General features: G+C 37.2%; 1 protein-coding gene across 7 annotated transcripts in view; it reads right to left on the bottom strand.

Moving 5' to 3' along the window:
- The window catches only part of CDC42BPA (CDC42 binding protein kinase alpha), a 323,215-nt gene that overhangs the window by 161,491 nt on the left and 143,360 nt on the right, over nucleotides 1-18,364 (bottom strand). For all 7 annotated transcript variants that reach the window (XM_065875747.1, XM_065875718.1, XM_065875737.1 and 4 more), the window contains exon 6: nucleotides 2,265-2,358. In XM_065875747.1, coding sequence (XP_065731819.1) covers nucleotides 2,265-2,358 — 94 coding nt within the window. The remainder of the gene's footprint in view (nucleotides 1-2,264; nucleotides 2,359-18,364) is intronic.

The following is an 18,364-nucleotide window of genomic DNA, read 5'->3' as shown; positions in this document are numbered from 1 at the left end:
CTTTCTTCTCTCATTTCTAATCTACTGTTAACCTCCTCCTGTGAATTTTTTATTTCTATTACTATAATTTTCAAGTTCTAAAAGATCCGTTTGATTTATTTTTCTGCAGAGATTCCTCATCTGTGCAATCTTTAAGACTATTATCTTCCTTTCGATTCTTTCAACATATATATGATAGTTTCATTAAGTCTCTGTCTGGCAACTCCAACATCTGTGCTAGCCAGGCTTTTACTGACTACTTTTATTTTTCAATTCTGTATCACAATCACTTACCCTACCCTCTATTTTTGTTTGGTCTAGTGATTTTTGACTGAATGCCAGCCACTGTCAATAAAACATTGTGGACAGTATGAATTCTATTACCTTCCTCTGAAGAATATTAAATTCTCCTTTAAGCAGATAAAAAAATGCTAACTGATCTCCTTGAACATGGGCTGGCTTACACTTATACCCTTTAAAGGCAATTTATAGAAAACCTAAGATTCATCTCAACCCCTTTATTTGGAGGACCACTTTCAAACTCTGTTGATCTCATCAGGACTTGGTTTTAGGCTGTTAGATAGCCTTAGAGTAAGTCTTACATGTTACAAACATCTTAACTAGCCAATATTCCAATGTCTCCTAACACTGTGTCTCCTCCAGCGCTGCTTGATTTCGAGTAATCTGCTCGATTTTCAAATGGATAGCATCTACTCTTTGGTAATTCTCATATGTTCTTATACAGTTGTCCCTCCATATGTGCTGGTTCCACATTTGTAGATTCAACCAATCGTGGATCAAAAATATTTTTTAAAAAATTTTCCAGAAAGTTCCAGAAAGCAAAACTGGAATCTGTCACACACTGGCAACTATTTACATAGCATTTACATTGTATTTACAACTATTTATATAGCATTTACATTATATTAGGTATTATAAGTAATCTAGAGATGATATAAAGTATACAGGAGGATGTGCGTAGGTTATATGAAAATACTACATCATTTTATATAAGGGACTTAGTTGAGCATCTGCAGATTTTACTATCCACGGCAGGGGGGCAGTCCTGGAACCAATCCCCCACAGATACCAAGGGACAACTGTACGACATATGTACAGACCAACCGTCATGAGATAGCCCCATATGGATATTTTAGGCCCTCTCTATGCACAACTCCCTCCTTTCCAATGGTAAGCCCTGCAGATTCCAGCTGCCTCAGCTAACCCAACTCTCATCTCCTCCTCCTCAGCTCTGTAAGACAGTTAAACTCTGCTTTAACTCTAGCTTTCTGCATCAGAGTCAGCAAACTGTCCCAATCCTGGGAAATGGTGAGGCATACCTCATGAATTAACTTCTCTCAGAGATAACAGTCTTGTGTTGCCTGTTGTCCACTGCCTAAAAACAGTTGTTTCAAATCCAGTTTTACAGTTATTTATAGTGAAAGAACAATTTGGTATCAATTACTCCCTCCATCAATGGCTAGAGGCAGAAGTCATATAATCCTTTTTAAAAAAGTTATCTCCTTAGGATAAATTTTCAGAAGTCAAATTGCTGGTCCAGTATAATGTGACATTTTCGTGGCTTTTGCAATGTATTGTACTAAATTACTCTTCAAAAAGTTTCTGCCAATTAAAATGATATATATTTGGATGTATGCTATACAACCAGGAAATTGAGGTAAATACTACAACAGTAACAACAACAATAACAAACAGGGAATACAACTGGGGCATGTGAACTTTTAAGTAAGTGAGAGAATATAACGGAGGGGCCTAGGGTTAGCAGAACTAAATAAAGTAAATGGTGACATAAAACCGAATCAGCCTAGAGGACTTTCTGCTAAAAGCTTTCACTTGTTGAACACTGTCCCTCAGGAAAACCAGACAACTAGTAAAGAAAGAGAAAAGAAATGAAAGTGAAGAAGTCACATATTTGTTTTCCATGTGGGATTTATTTTCTTCACTCCTCCGGAACTGTGGAAATATCTCAAGTACAATAATAAACAGTTCAGCTAAAAAAGGAACAAACAAGAGTCTCATAAAAGGTATAGTGTATAAATCTTAAGATCGTTAATATAAGCAGTTGAAAATGGTATATGACTTTTTAGACAAGCCCTATTATGAGTAAGTATGCCTAAGTGGAGGGAAGTAAAGCACAGAAAGACAAATGGATGGAAGGATGTTTGATAGATAATATAAATAGATGGCTTCTAAAACAGATAAAGAAAACAAGCAGTAAGGGAGATGTCTGTGGGTCAAACAGTTTAAGATTTATCTTTATTTACCGTTCCATCTTCCATCAGCTTCAGACATGAACCAAAATCTGCTAACCGAATATGTCCATTCATATCCATCAATATATTGTCAGGTTTGATGTCCCTGAAAAAAACAGACGCATTCAATTTTTAGTTGGGAAAAATAAACACAATCAGTTACTTGGTAAGATAACCATTTTGTCTGAAAATCTCAACTTCTTTTAAAATTAATACTCTAAGAAAATATATTTCTTTAGACTATTTCTTTATGGGTTCAAATCCTAGCTCTGATTCATATTAAAACTTTTTTAAACACATGCAATTTCACTGTCCTGGAGATAAAAAGTACTGTGGTAATTTTCACTGAGGTTAAATCTTACCATTCTTCCTTTAGATTTGCACAGATTCCAATGTGGCCATGGTAGGCCTACTTTCTGCATACAGAGAAGAGCCGTAATTACTTGATACCCACAAAACATACTACCTTCTAGCCCATGAAACTGAACAGGGAAAAATATACTTCCTAGACCCTGAACATAAATGTAAATAAACACATTTTCAATTACTGCAGGTCATGACAACACAAAAAGAACTGCTTCACAAAGCTGATTCGGAAAACGACTGAAACTACTTAATAGTGATCTATATTATTATATAAAGCTATTTACAGATCTTAAGTCAAAGGCTTGTAAGATATCCAAATCTAACTAATAGCAAACTAAATCATGCCAGTTTTTGTGTTTGTTTTTACATTTGAATAATAAAAAGGGTTGCAAACCTTTGTGGCAGCTAACCCACTAAAAAGGCAAAGTTGAATAGTTCTGACAGACTATAGCCTTCAAAGCCTAAAATATTTCCTATCTGGCCCTTTATAGAAAAAGTTTGCTGACCCCTGTTACAGATGATAGATGATTGCTTAATACAGACAGGCAGATAGACAGACTGAAAACAGCAGCCTGCATAGGAATTGTCTTCATCGTCCTCCATATTTGAATTTATAACCTCAACTCTCAGAAATGCTACATTAAGAAAAGATTTTTCTCTTGTTCAGAAACATCTAAGAAGTACACTTTAGTGCTGGAAGGAACCTTAGAAATTACCTAGACCATTTTTAGATAAGGGGAAAACTGTATTTTATTCTTTATTTTTAAAAATATTAACCTGCATAGTCATTATACATAACTGCTACTGGTAGAATTCTCAGATTTTAAAGGAGACTAAAGGAATTACAAAGACAGGATTTATAAACATCAGTAATATTTTTGGCTATGGAAAAACCAGGAAATATTAAAACTTAATAAGAGAAATAAATTGTATTTATATACTTATAACAATTAATAAAATGTAAAATATTTAACAAGACATTATAGATAGTACTGCCACTCCCCAAGTATCTCATTACCCTTCCTGATATCACCCCCTTCCTCCACTCCCCAGAGGTTAGCAACCACAATCCTGAATTCGGTGTTTACTATATCATGCATATTTTATGAGTACATATACATGTAACCATAAGACTATATATTTTTCTGAATGTCTTTAAACTTTATAATTGATGCCAAACTGTGTGTAGCCTTTTGCAACTTGGTTTTATTCTAATGTTATGTTTCTAAAATTTATCCATGTTGATACATATTGTTCTAGTTCATTAATTTAAATGCTACATGGAATATTTTCACAGATCCAATTTATCTATCAATGCTCCTGATTAGGAATTTGGATTGTTTCCAACAATTTTAGATTGTTTTAGATTTTTATTTTGCTAGTACACAAAATTCCAAAATGAATATTTTTACAAATACCTCCTTGTACTCATATGGGAACATTTCCCTAGGCTATCTAGGAGTGGAATTGCTATGATAAAAGACATGTACATCTTCAACTTTACTAGCAGGATTACTACTAAGGTTAAGACTCTTTTTTACATTATCAATGGTCATCTTAGATTCCTCTTCGGTAAAATGCCAGTTAAAATCCCGTGCCATTTTTTTTATACTGTGTGTGTGTTGTTTGTTTTTGGTTAAACTTCAGGAATTTCGTTTCTTCAGATTTAACTACATGTGTTACAAATCTCTTCTCTCTGCATGTGGGCTTGTTTTTCCACATTGTTTATAGTGTCTTTCTTACTCATAAAAACATTGTTTAATGCTAATGTAGTCTTATAATTTATATTTTTTCACTTTCTTCAGCTTTACTGAGGTATAATTGACAAATAAAATTGTAATATATTTAAAGTATAACATGATGATTAATCTCATATACATCACATTGTGAAAGGATCCCCACCACTGAGTTAACACATCCATTATCTCATCTCACATATTTACTTTTTTTTTTTTTTGGAGCGGACACTTCCATTCTACTCTCTTAGTAATACAATATTATCAACTATAATCACCATTCTATACATTAGCTCCTCAGACCTTATTCATCTTATAACATAAAGTTTGTACCCTTTGACCAACTTCTCCCTATTTCCCATACCTCCAGCTCCTGTCAACCATCATTCTACTCTCAGAATTTGCATTTTTTGTCCTAAGAAATCTCCCTTATCCTCTCCTTCCAGGGCTCATAAGGATAGTGTCCTATATTTTCTTTTAAAAGTTTTAAAGTTTTACTTTTCATTTCAAGTCTTTAATCTCCCTGGAATTAATTTTTCTGTGTAGTGTAAGATAAAGGCCACACTATATTTCTTTCTGTCCCAATACCATTTATTGAACGACATCCTTTCACTACTGATTTCTAATAGCGCCTCAGTCAGAAATCAAGTGGATCTGTTTCAGGACTTCCATTCAATTTTAATCAAAAGTCTTTAGAACGAAAGGGAGCCTATTAACAATGACCAGGACAATAGGCATGAACTGGAACTGTCACAGGCAAACAGAGGTATGCTCAGCCATCTATACCTAGACTACTGTCTTAATTATGAGAGCTCTATAATGACCTCTCTATACCAGTAGACCATGTTTTTAAATTGCCATGGCTCTTCCAGATAAATGCTAGAATTAGCTTAATATGTTCCATAAAACATACTGAGATTTTGATGGGAATCACAACGACTTCACAGATTAATCTGAAGAGAAATCGTATCTTTGCAATGTGACTCTTCCCATCCATGTATCAAGTTAATTAACATTATAGACACATATCTTAATTAATGTATATAAATACCTTATATATTAGTTATGAGTCTTCTTTTATGTCCTTCAATAATATTGAATATTTTTCCACAGAGAGCTTACACATCTTTTGCTATTGATAGTCTTGGATACCTTACAGTTTTGTTGCTATTGTGAATAGGATTTTCTTCATAGAAGCATTCTCATTTTGCTTCCAATTTTCATGGGAATGTTTCTCATATTTCACCATTAAGTGTGATCTTTGGTTTAGATTTCCAGTAGAAACTCAATATTAGGAGAATTACCTTCTCCTCCCAAATTGCTAAAAGTATCAGGAGTGGATATTCAATTTTGTTGTCATTTTTGGTATTGAGTTTATTTTCCTCTTTTAACCTATTAATACAGTGTGTGTTACTCTAATAGATTTTCTAATGTTGAAACTCCCTTGCATCCTGGAATAAAACCTACATGGCCATACTTTTTTTTTAATGTGCCATCTATCACTGAATCTAAAACTCCACTGACTGTAAAGATGCACCATTATGGCATGTGCCACTAAAAGAGAGAATAGGGCTTCCCTGGTGGCGCAGTGGTTGAGAGTCCGCCTGCCGATGCAGGGGACGCGGGTTCGTGCCCCAGTCTGGGAGGATCCCACGTGCCGCGGAGCGGCTGGGCCCGTGAGCCATGGCCGGTGAGCCTGCGTGTCCAGACCCTGTGCTCCGCAACAGGAGAGGCCACAACAGTGAGAGGCCCGCGTACCGCAAAAAAAAAAAAAAAAAAAAAAAAAAAAAGAATAAATTGACTACTATAATTTTAGAAGCCATTTATTTAAAAGTTACAGAGATATTAAATTGAAAAATAACTGAAATTGAAAAATTGTCTTAGCACTCATAATATATACACTGCTGAATTTGATTTTTTTTTTTTTTTTCGGTACACAGGCCTCTCACTGCTGTGGCCTCTCCTGCTGCGGAGCAGAGTCTCCGGACGCGCAGGCCCAGCGGCCATGGCCCATGGGTCCAGCCGCTCCGCGGCCTGTGGGATCCTCCCAGACCGGGGCACGAACCCGCGTCCCCTGCATCGGCAGGCGGACTTTCAACCACTGCGCCACCAGGGAAGCCTCTGAATTTGATTTTATTAAACTTTTATTTTTAGGGACTCCCCTGGTGGTCCAGTGGTAAAGAATCCGCCTTCCAGTGCAGGGGATGAGGGTTCGATCCCTGGTTGGGGAACTAAGATCCCACATGCCACGGGGCAACTTAGCCCACACGCCACAACTACTGAACCTACGCACCTCAACTAAAGAGCCCGCATGTTGCAAACTACAAAGCCCACACGCTCTGAAGCACACGCACCACAACTAGAGAGGGAAAAACCCGCATGCCACAACTAGAGAGAAGCCCACGTGCCACAACGAAAGATCCCGCATGCTGCAGTGAAGGTCCCATGTGCCGCAACTAAGACCAGACGCAGCCTAAAATAAATAATTAAAAGTTATTTTAAAAACTTTTATTTTTATATTCATAAGTGATATTGTGCTATGTAACATTCTCTTCTTGTACTACCCTTTTCAAATTTTGTTGTTAAGGTTTTACTATCTTCATAAAGTGAGATAAACGGCTTATCAAAATTTCAAAAGAAATTTATACAGAATTCAATTATTCCTTTCTTTTTTTTGGCCGCACCACGCGGCATTCGGGATCTTAGTTCCCTGGCCAGGGATCAAACCCGTGCCCTCTGCAGTGAAAGCACGGATTCTTAACCACTGGACCACCAGGGAAGTCCCCAATTATTCCTTTCTTGAAAATAAAAGAGAACTCATCTATAAAGCCACGTGGAGGCTGTTCATAGGAGCTATATTCGTAACAGCTCAAAACTGGAAAAAACTCAAATGACCATCAGCAGGTGGGTGGATAAATTGTCACATATTTACACAGTGGAAGACTACTCTAGCAATAAGGAAAGATCTGTTGATACTACATCAAACTGGATGAATCTCAAAAACTTTATGTTGATCAAAAGACATCAGACAAAAAAAATATATGACGTATGATTCCATTTATAAGAAGTTCTAGAACAGGTAAAACTAAGCTATGGTGATAGAAACCAAAACAACTGGTGATGGAGAGATATAAGACACTAACTGGAAAAGAGCACAAGGAAACTTTTAGAGTGATGGAAACATTCTACATCTTGATTTGGGATTGTGGTTACACAGGTATATACGTTGTCAAAAATCATCACTGCACATTTAACACTTGTGGACTTTATCATATGTATTTCAATTTATAAAAATTAAAGGGGTGAAGACAAGAAGTACCTTTAAAAAATATGAGACTGCAGTCTTGTGGAGGGAGAACTTTCCATTACAGATTCAGTTTTTTTAAACGTTCTTAGTTTATTGAGATAATTTCTATTTCTTCTTGAGTAAGTTATAGCCATTTATATTTTCTCATATACATTTCATACACATTTTCAAATTTATTGGAATACAGTTGTTCACTGTATTCTATTATTATTTGTTTAATCTACAATATATAGCTATATTCCTAATATTATTTCTTTGTATCTTTTTTTTTTTTTTTTGTGGTACGCGGGCCTCTCACTGTTGTGGCCTCTCCCGTTGCGGAGCGCAGGCTCCAGACGCGCAGGCTCAGCGGCCATGGATCACGGGCCCAGCTGCTTCGCGGCATGTGGGATCTTCCCGGACCGGGGCACGAACCCGCGTCCCCTGCATCGGCAGGCAGACTCTCAACCACTGCGCCACCAGGGAAGCCCTGTATCTTTTCTTATATCTTGATAAAAAATAACACCTAATGCTTATTTAGTACTTTCTAATTTCCATGCAGTGTTCTAAATACTTTATGTGCTTTACTTATTTAATGTTCACAACAACACCGCAAGGTAGGTACAATTATTTTCCCCCTTTAGAGATGAGGAAGCTAAGCCACACAGTTAATGCTCAAGGTCACACATTGATTGGAATCAGGATTTAAACTCAGGCAGTCTGGCTCCAGAAACCATACTCTTTGCTATGATCATTACTGCATATGATTCAATGTTTAATCCATTTCCAATTCTTCCTGGTACACCTTGGAAGGTATGATCCAATTTTATTTTTCCCACACACCATTCATTGAACCTCTTATTTAAGATGCAACCTTCACCAGATGTTAACACTAAGTATTTGGATCTACTATAAGACTTTCAATTCGGTTCCATTAGTCTGTCTTTACACACAGTGGTAATATACTTTTAATTATTAAATACAGATATTTTAATATCTGGTAGGGATTGTCTTCCTCACTGTATATTCATGTTAATATGCTATATATTTCTTAATAAATATATCCCTAAGTAGTCCATATTTTTAGATACCATACCTAGAGTCTTTTTTTCTACTATATCTCTTCATAGTTATTGTTCCTTGCTACATTATAAATTCCACAAAGCTAGGAATTTTGTTCTCTACTAGATTCCCAGCACATGGAAAAGAGCCTGACACATAGTAGTATGCAATAAATATTTACTCAATTAATTAGACAACAAAAGCTCTTGATATCCTTCTTGAACTTTCTTGCCATTTGTAAGTAGTTTTTAGGTTAATTCTCTTTGATTTTCCAGGTATAAAATAATATCATCTATGAATATCATCTATAAATGTTACTATTCTTACACTTTTAATTTTTTTCTTTTACCTTACTGGCTAGTATTTCTACTACAATGTAAAATAATATTGGTGACAATGAACATCTTTGTCTTGTTTTGACTTTAGTAAGTTACCTATTTAGCATGAGGCTGACTTTTGAGGTATGAGATACAGGCACATACAGCATGTTAAGGAAGCATCTACCTATTCTTATTTTATCTAAAAAAAGTATTTACTAAATTCAACAACTCTTCTTGATTAAAAAAAACAAAAAATAATTCTAAAATGCATATAATATATGTCTAAAATTTATAAATCAAGAAATAATAGGCTTAGATATCAGGACATTAGAGATATGGGTTAAAAAGCAACAACAAGAAAAACAGCATAAAGAAGTTGAATGTGGCTGCCACCAGGAGAGCGGGCATAAGAGGTATGACAGAGGGACTATTTTCAATATAATCTTTTTGATACTACTTGAGTTTTATTTTAACTATATGCAGTACTATTTGATTTAATTAACTAAAAACCAAAATACAGGGGACTTCCCTGGTGGTCCAGTGGTTAAGACTTCACCTTCCAATGCATGGGGTGTGGGTTCGATCCCTGGTCGGGTAGCTAAGATCCCATGTGCCTCGCAGCCAAAAAACCAAAACATAAAACAGAAGCAATATTGTAACAAATTCAATAAAGACTTTAAAAAAAAAGGTCCACCTCAAAAAAAGTCTTTAAAAACCCCCAAAATACATGTATATAATGTCTGAGTCATTTAATTCAAGAATATGAAAATGTTTTGACTAAGCCACTATGATCATCTGCAGTCAGCAATATTTTTCAGTGAAAACAATTAATGGGTATCAAGATCATAGATAAATACGATCATGTTATAAAGATAGTACAAATTGGTCTCTGCTTGTCCAACAGGGAATACAATTACACATTTCAGGTAATACGTTGCCTAATGATTCATTCCACATACCTAGTGTATTCCATGGTTGAAAAAGAAGTCTCTCTGTTCCTAAAATGGCATCTATTTGATTTGATGGAAACTCTCCTAATCTCCTGAATTAATAAAACCTCAGGAGTATATGAACTATGAACTATTCCCTAATCACCTGTTAGGTTTGAAAATATGTTTTATTTTTTTTTGGTAGGGGGGAGACAAAGTATAATGCAGATATGAGGTAGAACTTAAAGAATTCATAAGAAAGAAACAATGACTTTTCTATCTAGCTGATATTAAGTATGACCTACATTACCGGCACAAGGAAGGCCTAAAACGTATGTAAGCCCACACACTTAACCACCTCAAACAAAGGAAAACATGTCCCTTCCTCCTTTTTCAACCAAAGACTACAGATTGATCTTCTGTGGTTTCCTTTCTCCTTTAAGATTGTCTACCATTTTCATCTAAATCTAATCTAAAACTGTCTGGGAGAAAGTATACAAAATATGATCTGAATTGGGCCTAACATATACAGAAATAGGCTTGGTTCTTTTTGCACTTTAGGTTTTTGAAGTGTAGGCGAAGCGAAACAGAAGCTGCAGATTCAAATCCCCACAAATGTCAGGGGAGGTGTGGATACATCTGCTGACCAATATCCATCATATGAGTCACAAATGCTCTTAACTACTTCATAAAAATGTTCTCACTGGAGTAGAGGAATAGAAAGAGATCCCAAGTGTAAAATGATAGAAAGATGGTTACACTTACATAACTGACAGGACCCTCAAACCCAAGAGGTTCTTTTCTCTCATCTAGAAGAGCCAGGATCAAAGAAAAGCAGGTAAACACCCATCTATTCTCTCTACAAATAATTTGATAATTGAACCATGATTTTGGCATCTTGAAGGCTACGTACAGAAGAAAAGGTTTAACAATCTGTAAGTAACAAACCCTTTCAAGTAAAGTCATAAAGTTATCTATCATTATTATATCTGCCCAAGAAAATGCAAGTCTTTATTCTTACATTACCACTGAAATGTATCATCAAATTTTAAAAGAAATTTGAGTGCTTAAAAGAAGTTCTTAAAAATTTTTTTGGCTTTCCCATTCCCATTCATATGCAGAAAATATTCTCTTTAAGATGACAAATAACCTTTTAATTGCCAAATCCAGCAGAATCTTTACAGTTTGAATCCTATAATGATTTCTCTGTGACATCTGACAATGCTGATTATTCTCCCAACTCTACCATTTTCTCCTCTATTTTCTCAACTAAGACCAATTCTTCTCAGTCTTCTTTCCTGATTCCTCTTTTTCCAAAGTCGTATACTTCCCATTCCCCTAATGCTGTCCTTCCCTAAGACTCAGTTCTCAGCCGCTTTAAAGTTACAGAGAGAGCCTCTTCCCCAAAAGGCTTGTCCTTCTTGGGCAACCTATATCCACTGAATAATTTACAGGGAACTATAAAGACTCAGCCAATTTAACTAAATGAGTAACAATTCTGATGGGCTAAAGACTTTCCAGAACTCCTAAGTGGGGCTGGCTGAGGCTTTGGCCTGCAGTGCAAACTGACTTCTCCCTCTGCCTAACCCTGCTTCCTCCAGCTCCCCTCCCAAAGGTGTTAATCCTTAGTACATCTTGCATTATACATACATTCTGTCTCAGTCCCTGTTTCTGAAAAATACAGTGTGTTGCATGGCAATGGATAAATGGAACAATGGGCTGGCAAATTCCATTTTCTGACATAAGAAGCAAAATAACATCTGGTATTCTGAACCACTCTGAGTCAGTGACATATTGCAAATAAGGTGGCAGCCAGCCAACCAGATACCAAGTATTGTCAATAAAGGAAGCGAAAGGGAAATTCGGACAAAACATTAGTTCCAACCTTGACAATCCATGAAAACTAAGAAAGAGATAGAAATGTTTAGAAGAGATAAAAATCTCTACATTATCACTGTAAAAAAGTATTATTCAAGTTTCTTCCTAATTTGAATATGAATTGTACCACTTATCATGAATTAAAGTTTCTGTAATCTGCAGTTTTCCTGGTCCCCAAGGAAAAGCATTATTCTACTTAAAAGGAACATCTGACTGGGCTTCCCTGGTGGCGCAGTGGTTGAGAGTCTGCCTGCCAATGCAGGGGACACGGGTTCGTGACCCGGTCCGGGAAGATCCCACATGCCGCGGAGCGGCTGGGCCCATGAGCCATGGCCGCTGGGCCTGCGCGTCCGGAGCCTGTGCTCTGCAACAGGAGAGGCCACAACAGTGAGAGGCCCGCGTACCACAAAAAAAAAAAAAAAAACAAAACAATAAAAAGGAACATCTGACTTAAAACACTTGACTTAAAAGGAACAACATTATTTAAAACTCCAAGTCAAAATTAATATTTATAATGATACATATTTTTATTTGTAACATTAAGAATAAAAAAGCATCCCAAAACAATGACCACACTGAAAGGGCAATATTCTATAGCTCATTTTTACTTTAATACTTCAGTAGAATATCAGTACCAGAGCATGATTATTATAATTATTATTCCTATAATAGTAAAATGTGGATATAATAACATTAGTTAACCTTCAAAGCAGTAGTTTTCAACTCTGGCTGGACAACAAAATCAACTATAGAGGTTATTTAACTATATGTACCTCAGCCCCAGTCCAGACACCACAGATCAGAATACTGCATAGGGATTGGTTACTGAGAATACTAATTAGGACACGTATCTCTCCTTCCATCAAGCTCATGTCAATGTCTCCGATTTGGTTCCTTTTCATCATTTATACAGGTTGGGGGAGTAGGCTCTCACAATGGAATGCTTTTATTTTCTGGTCTTCCTACTCCTCCTCTTTATATACCCGTACAGAAGAAAATCAGCATATGGTATTATAATATTACAACTAAAATGTTTATTGAAAGTGTATATTAGGGCTTCCCTGGTGGCGCAGTGTTGAAGAGTCTGCCTGCCGATGCAGGGGACATGGGTTCGTGCCCCGGTCCGGAAAGATCCCACAGGCCGCGGAGCGGCTGGGCCCATGAGCCACGGCCGCTGAGCCTGCACGTCCGGAGCCTGTGCTCCGCAACGGGAAAGGCCGCGACAGTGAGAGGCCCGCGTACCGCAAAAAAAAAAAGTGTATCTTAATTTTGTCAAATACATATTATATCAGTAATAAAGAAGAGAAAATCCACACTGGTAAAATTATGTCACAAACTGCCTTTCTGTTAGTCATACATTTGAATTTTTAATAGGAACATTAATTTGAAGTTCACCTTACAATTTAAAAAAGTTATTCATAACATTCTGTTAATAAACTTTTCTCAAACTTCTTTCCCAACAGTGGCTGCCCAAATTCTGATCTTTTACATATCCTTCAAAAAACCATCTAGATGCAATCCACAAGAGGAAACAAGTAAAACTGACAACCCACACCTACAGTGTAACTCAAAAGAAAGTCTACCACAAAATTAAAATCATTTCTAATTATAGAAATAAATATTCAAATCCAGCAGATCAAACTCTAGAGTTCATGTGGAAAGGAAGATATGGGAAAGAGACTATGGGAAAAAGAAGAAAAGAGCAGGGAGTCCAGGGATGATTAAATGTAGACTAAACTACTACCCACTGTCACTGAAAGAAAAAGCCCTATTACGAGTGGGGTAAGATGTAACAATGGGGGAAACTGGGTAAAGGGTACATGAGATCTTTTTGTACTGTCTGCAATTTCCTGTGAATTTAAAATGATTTCAAAATAAAAAGTTTCTTTTTTTTTAAAGCCCGCCCCAAAAAATTACCTTGAGAAAATTTATGGGCTTATTAACTTATGTTTCTCACTGTCTTGTTATACATTAACATAATCTCTTTAACACATATTTATATTTACTTAAACAATATATCGCTAAAGAGAAAAACCTTCTAAAACTGTGTACCAGTCAATAGTATCTGATTTTCATCAGTGGACCGCCTATGATCTTGTCCTTGTCAGCCCAGCCGTTTCTCACATTCCCTTTTGCCCATCTTTGCCTCCGCTCCTCTGGATAAATCCCAGCTGGCCTAAATTGCAAGAATAATTGCCTTCTCTTCTGAGAACCACCTTTGACACTACAGGCACACCTCAGAAATACTGCAGGTTAGGTTCCGGACCACTTCAGTAAAGCTGATATCACAATAAAGGAAGTCACATGAATTCTTCTGGTTTCCCAGTGCATATAAAAGTCTGGTGAGTGCGCGACAGCATTACACCTAAAAAAACAATGTACACACCTGAATTTAAAAATGCTTTATTACTTAAAAATGCTAACCATTATCTTACAATGCAAGGTTGCCATAACCTTCAATTTGTAAAGAGCTCAGTATCTGTGATGTGTAACAAAGCAAAGCACAATAAAACAAGCTGTTGATCCCTATATTACCTCCACCAGACCTATCTTGCTAAAGCTCTATAAAAACTGCCTTTCTTTCTTAAGGTAATGTCTAAGTCAGCTTGGGCTACCACGACAAATACCATAAACTGGGTGGCTTAAACAACAGAAATTTATTTTCTCACAGTGCTAGAGGCTGGGAAGTCCAAGATCAAGGTCCAGCAGGGTTTGGCTTGTAGTTTTCACATGGCCTTTCCTTGGTGTGTTCACAGAGAGAGAGAGAGAGAGAGAGAGAGAGAGAGGGAGAGGGAGAAGGGGGGGGGGAGAGGGGGGAGGGGGGGAGAGAGAGAGAGAGAGAGAGGGAGGGAGGGAGGGAGAGCGAGCGCTCTCTGCTATCTCCTTTTATATGGGCACTAATAATCCCGTCATGAAGACCCTATCATAATGACATCATCTAACCTAATTACTTCCTAAAGGCACACTGGGGATTAAGAGCTTCAACATATGAGCTGGGGGGTTGGGGGGAAGACACATATCCTCATTCCATAGCAAGTAGAATATTCCTTGAAACTTCCTCATGTACTAGCACTCTGAATAAAGGCTTATGTATGCTTAGCACTTATCTGATTTTCTTCTACAGTTTCTATTAATTAATTAATCAACTAACAATTGAATACTATGTACCACAGATTGTACTTGGTGCTAGGGTTATCAAATATATATCTGAGATTAGCCAAGGCATTTCTACTGCTAAAATTAAATAATGAGAAATAGGGGGGAAATAGTTAGTTAATGGGTAAAACTTATCTATTTTAAAATACCATATAATTATATAAGAAATGCTAATGAATAATCATGAATAGCTTAATAGATTTTTCTTTTCAATAAATATATGACTTGATACTGTGATTTTTATATTATATACACAATTCAGTCATATTCATTGATAACAATGGTTCCTTCAACATTTCATGGTGTTCCACAAAGTTCATTTAACACCTATCAGAACTCTGCATTGGTTTTAGATACCATGAAGCAGAAGTGAGACCGTGTGAACCAAAACCCAGCATGTTCTATTTCATAATGAAATCAGCCACCGACTTGCAAGAAAATGATTAGACATACTTTGGATTCTTCTGAAGATTCTTCAAATCATTCTCAAACTGATGGTACTACCATAACAATGTGAAATTACTTTAAAATGTATTTATATACTGTTATGTAGGCACTTCTGTCTTCATTGGAATCTATTTGTTTCAAAATTTATACTTATTCCCTTGACTTTTTTGATAAATACAATACCATATTGTAAAAGTTAACACATCCCTTGAAACAAGTAATTAAAGCACATAATCATTAATGAGTCACAGGTTTTTCTGGATCAGCAAGTAAAACAACTAACTGCCACATACTAAAGAGATACTCAAAATGAAAAGAATAAAAACAAGATGAAAGAAATTCACAGGAACATGGCTACTAAAGCCTGGTATACTTGTATTTTACATGCAAAGTAAATTTCAAGGCAAAAAAGAAAAGCACCCTTAGTGATGAGAAGGACCTCTAAATCATGACTAAAAGAAAATTATTTCACCAGTAATATATAACAAGTAAATTTGTAATACTTCACTTCCCTAAGGAAAAAGGAAGTGAGGAAGGATGCCGTTATGACTATATAGTTCTTCCCTTCTCGCCTCACCTCCCTACCAGATGCAGAGTCCCAGACCAGGGCTCCAATTGTAGGAGCCAGAAGCAAGGATAATTCCTAAGAAGAATTTCTAGCCTTTAAAGCTTAATGTCAGTACTCCTAAGGGCCTGATAGGGTGAGTCATGCCATCATTCCATCTAGTAAAACCAAGGCTGGCAGGGAATACTGCTGGATTGCTTGGTGGTTGAGATAGCCCACCATTTCTGTATCTATGCAACCCTACACTGCATCAATGCATTGAGATGGAGGCACTTGCTAGACTAGTGCTGCTGCTGTCCATCTGGACCAGCACAGTGGTCAAACCTAACATTCTTCCCAAAGGACCAAAAGTTTGGGCGAAACTAAGTGACAGAGAGAAGGAAAAGTAACAGCTAAGGATAGAAGAATGAATAAATGGGTTATGCAATAAGGGAAATCCAGTATTATTATATTGATGCTCTGTGAGAGGCTCAGAGCAAGATATGATATTGTCTTGGGAGATTGGGATTGACATATATACACTAATATGTATAAAATGGATAACTAATAACCTGCTGTATAAAAAAATAAACAAAATAAAATTCAAAAATTCAGAACAGATATGATATTGTCTCTTAGCTCAGTTACACCAAATACCAGAATGGGTGAAGCCGGATGTTGCTGAACCAACTTCCTGCTTTTGGAACCTGGCATGATCAAATGGAATTCTGCGAACCTGAGTGGCATCACTCTGGGAGACAATTTAGTCATATGAAATGATGACGGACTAGATGGCTGATGAGTCGATGGGACACTGGTAATATGCCAGCATCTTTTTTTTTTTTTAATTTTATTTATTTATTTTTGGCTGTGTTGGGTCTTCGTTTCTGTGCGAGGGCTTTCTCTAGTTGGGGCAAGCGGGGGCCACTCTTCATCGCAGTGCGCGGGCCTCTCACTGTCGCGGCCTCTCTTGTTGTGGAGCACAAGCTCCAGACGCGCAGGCTCAGTAGTTGTGGCTCACGGGCCTAGTTGCTCCGCGGCATGTGGGATCTTCCCAGACCAGGGCTCGAACCTGTGCCCCTGCACTGACAGGCGGATTCTCAACCACTGCACCACTAGGAAAGCCCATGCCAGCACCTTTTGACACACCATACTGCCATATGGTGTTAACACTGGCCTTGCTGATAAGATTCAACCACATTATGTAAACAGGCCTTTTGATAATACTGATATTAATAATTAAATGTATTGGGAGATTTAGTTAAAGCCTCCTCAGGATTTAATAAAATGATCAGCTGGAGGAAGAACGAGATTTCGTTAACCATCAGCTAGTTTCTATGCTAAACAGTTCTGCACAAGTTTATCATATGGTACAAATAACAATAGATCAAAGGGGGAAAACAAGTAATTAAAATAGTAGTACAAAAATATGAGAATGTATGTAACGGCCTTATAAGATGAATTAGTGGTTTCTTTAAATTTATCCCTACCCAACACTGGGCTCCTCCAAATGACAGACATATTCACTATGACACTATTGCTGTGTCCATCATGTAAATGCTACACTAAATGTAATACCCCCCCCCAAAAAATTATCATTTTGTTGTAAGAGAGCCTTGGCTGAAGGCCAGGAAGCGGCCTGTACCGTGACGAACTAATCTTACCCAATGAGAGGTTTGGCCTTTGCTGCAGCTACTGGGAGGTGATCTCTAGGTTCTTGGAATATCAGGCCTAACAGGAGTATCTTCGTCTGGGGTCTTCAGACAGCAAACAGATTAACAATGTAATTTATGATGGATATAATGTATTTGGGCCATGTAGTATCAGTTTTATCTCCGAAAGGGACTGGAAACTAAAGGGATCATCCCAACCTCAGGGAAGGGCTGGAGACTAAAGATCAGTCCTGCAGGCAGTATGTGACTGAGCAACCCCCAAAACTCTGGAAACCAAATGCTCAGGTGAGTTTCCTCGGTTGGCAATACTCCATTCGTACTGTCTCATGGATGCCGGGGAAGTAATGCTGCCCTAATTTCACAAGGAGAACAGGAGAGAAGCTCTGGGTTTCGTACTTCTCCTGAACTCTGCCTTGGGCACATCTTCTCTTAGCTGATTTTAATCTGTACCCTTTCCATGTAATAAACTGTAACTGTAAGTAGAACAGCTTTCAGTGAGTCCTGCTGAGTCCTTCTCGCAAATTATTAAAACTAAAAGCGGTTTTGGGGACGCCCCGAACCTGGAATTGGTGCCAGAAGTCAGGGTAGTCTTTTGAGACTGTTCCTTTCAACTGTGGAGTTGGCCCAAATTCCTTGCACTTACTGAAATGCCAAATGCACTGTAATATGATGACTCTCTTTATATAAAATGATCCCTGTAATGGCGCACATCCCA

Source organism: Phocoena phocoena, chromosome 1 (genome assembly GCF_963924675.1).
Source record: "Phocoena phocoena chromosome 1, mPhoPho1.1, whole genome shotgun sequence".
Lineage (NCBI taxonomy): Eukaryota > Metazoa > Chordata > Mammalia > Artiodactyla > Phocoenidae > Phocoena > Phocoena phocoena.
This window is presented reverse-complemented; position numbering and strand designations above follow the sequence as displayed.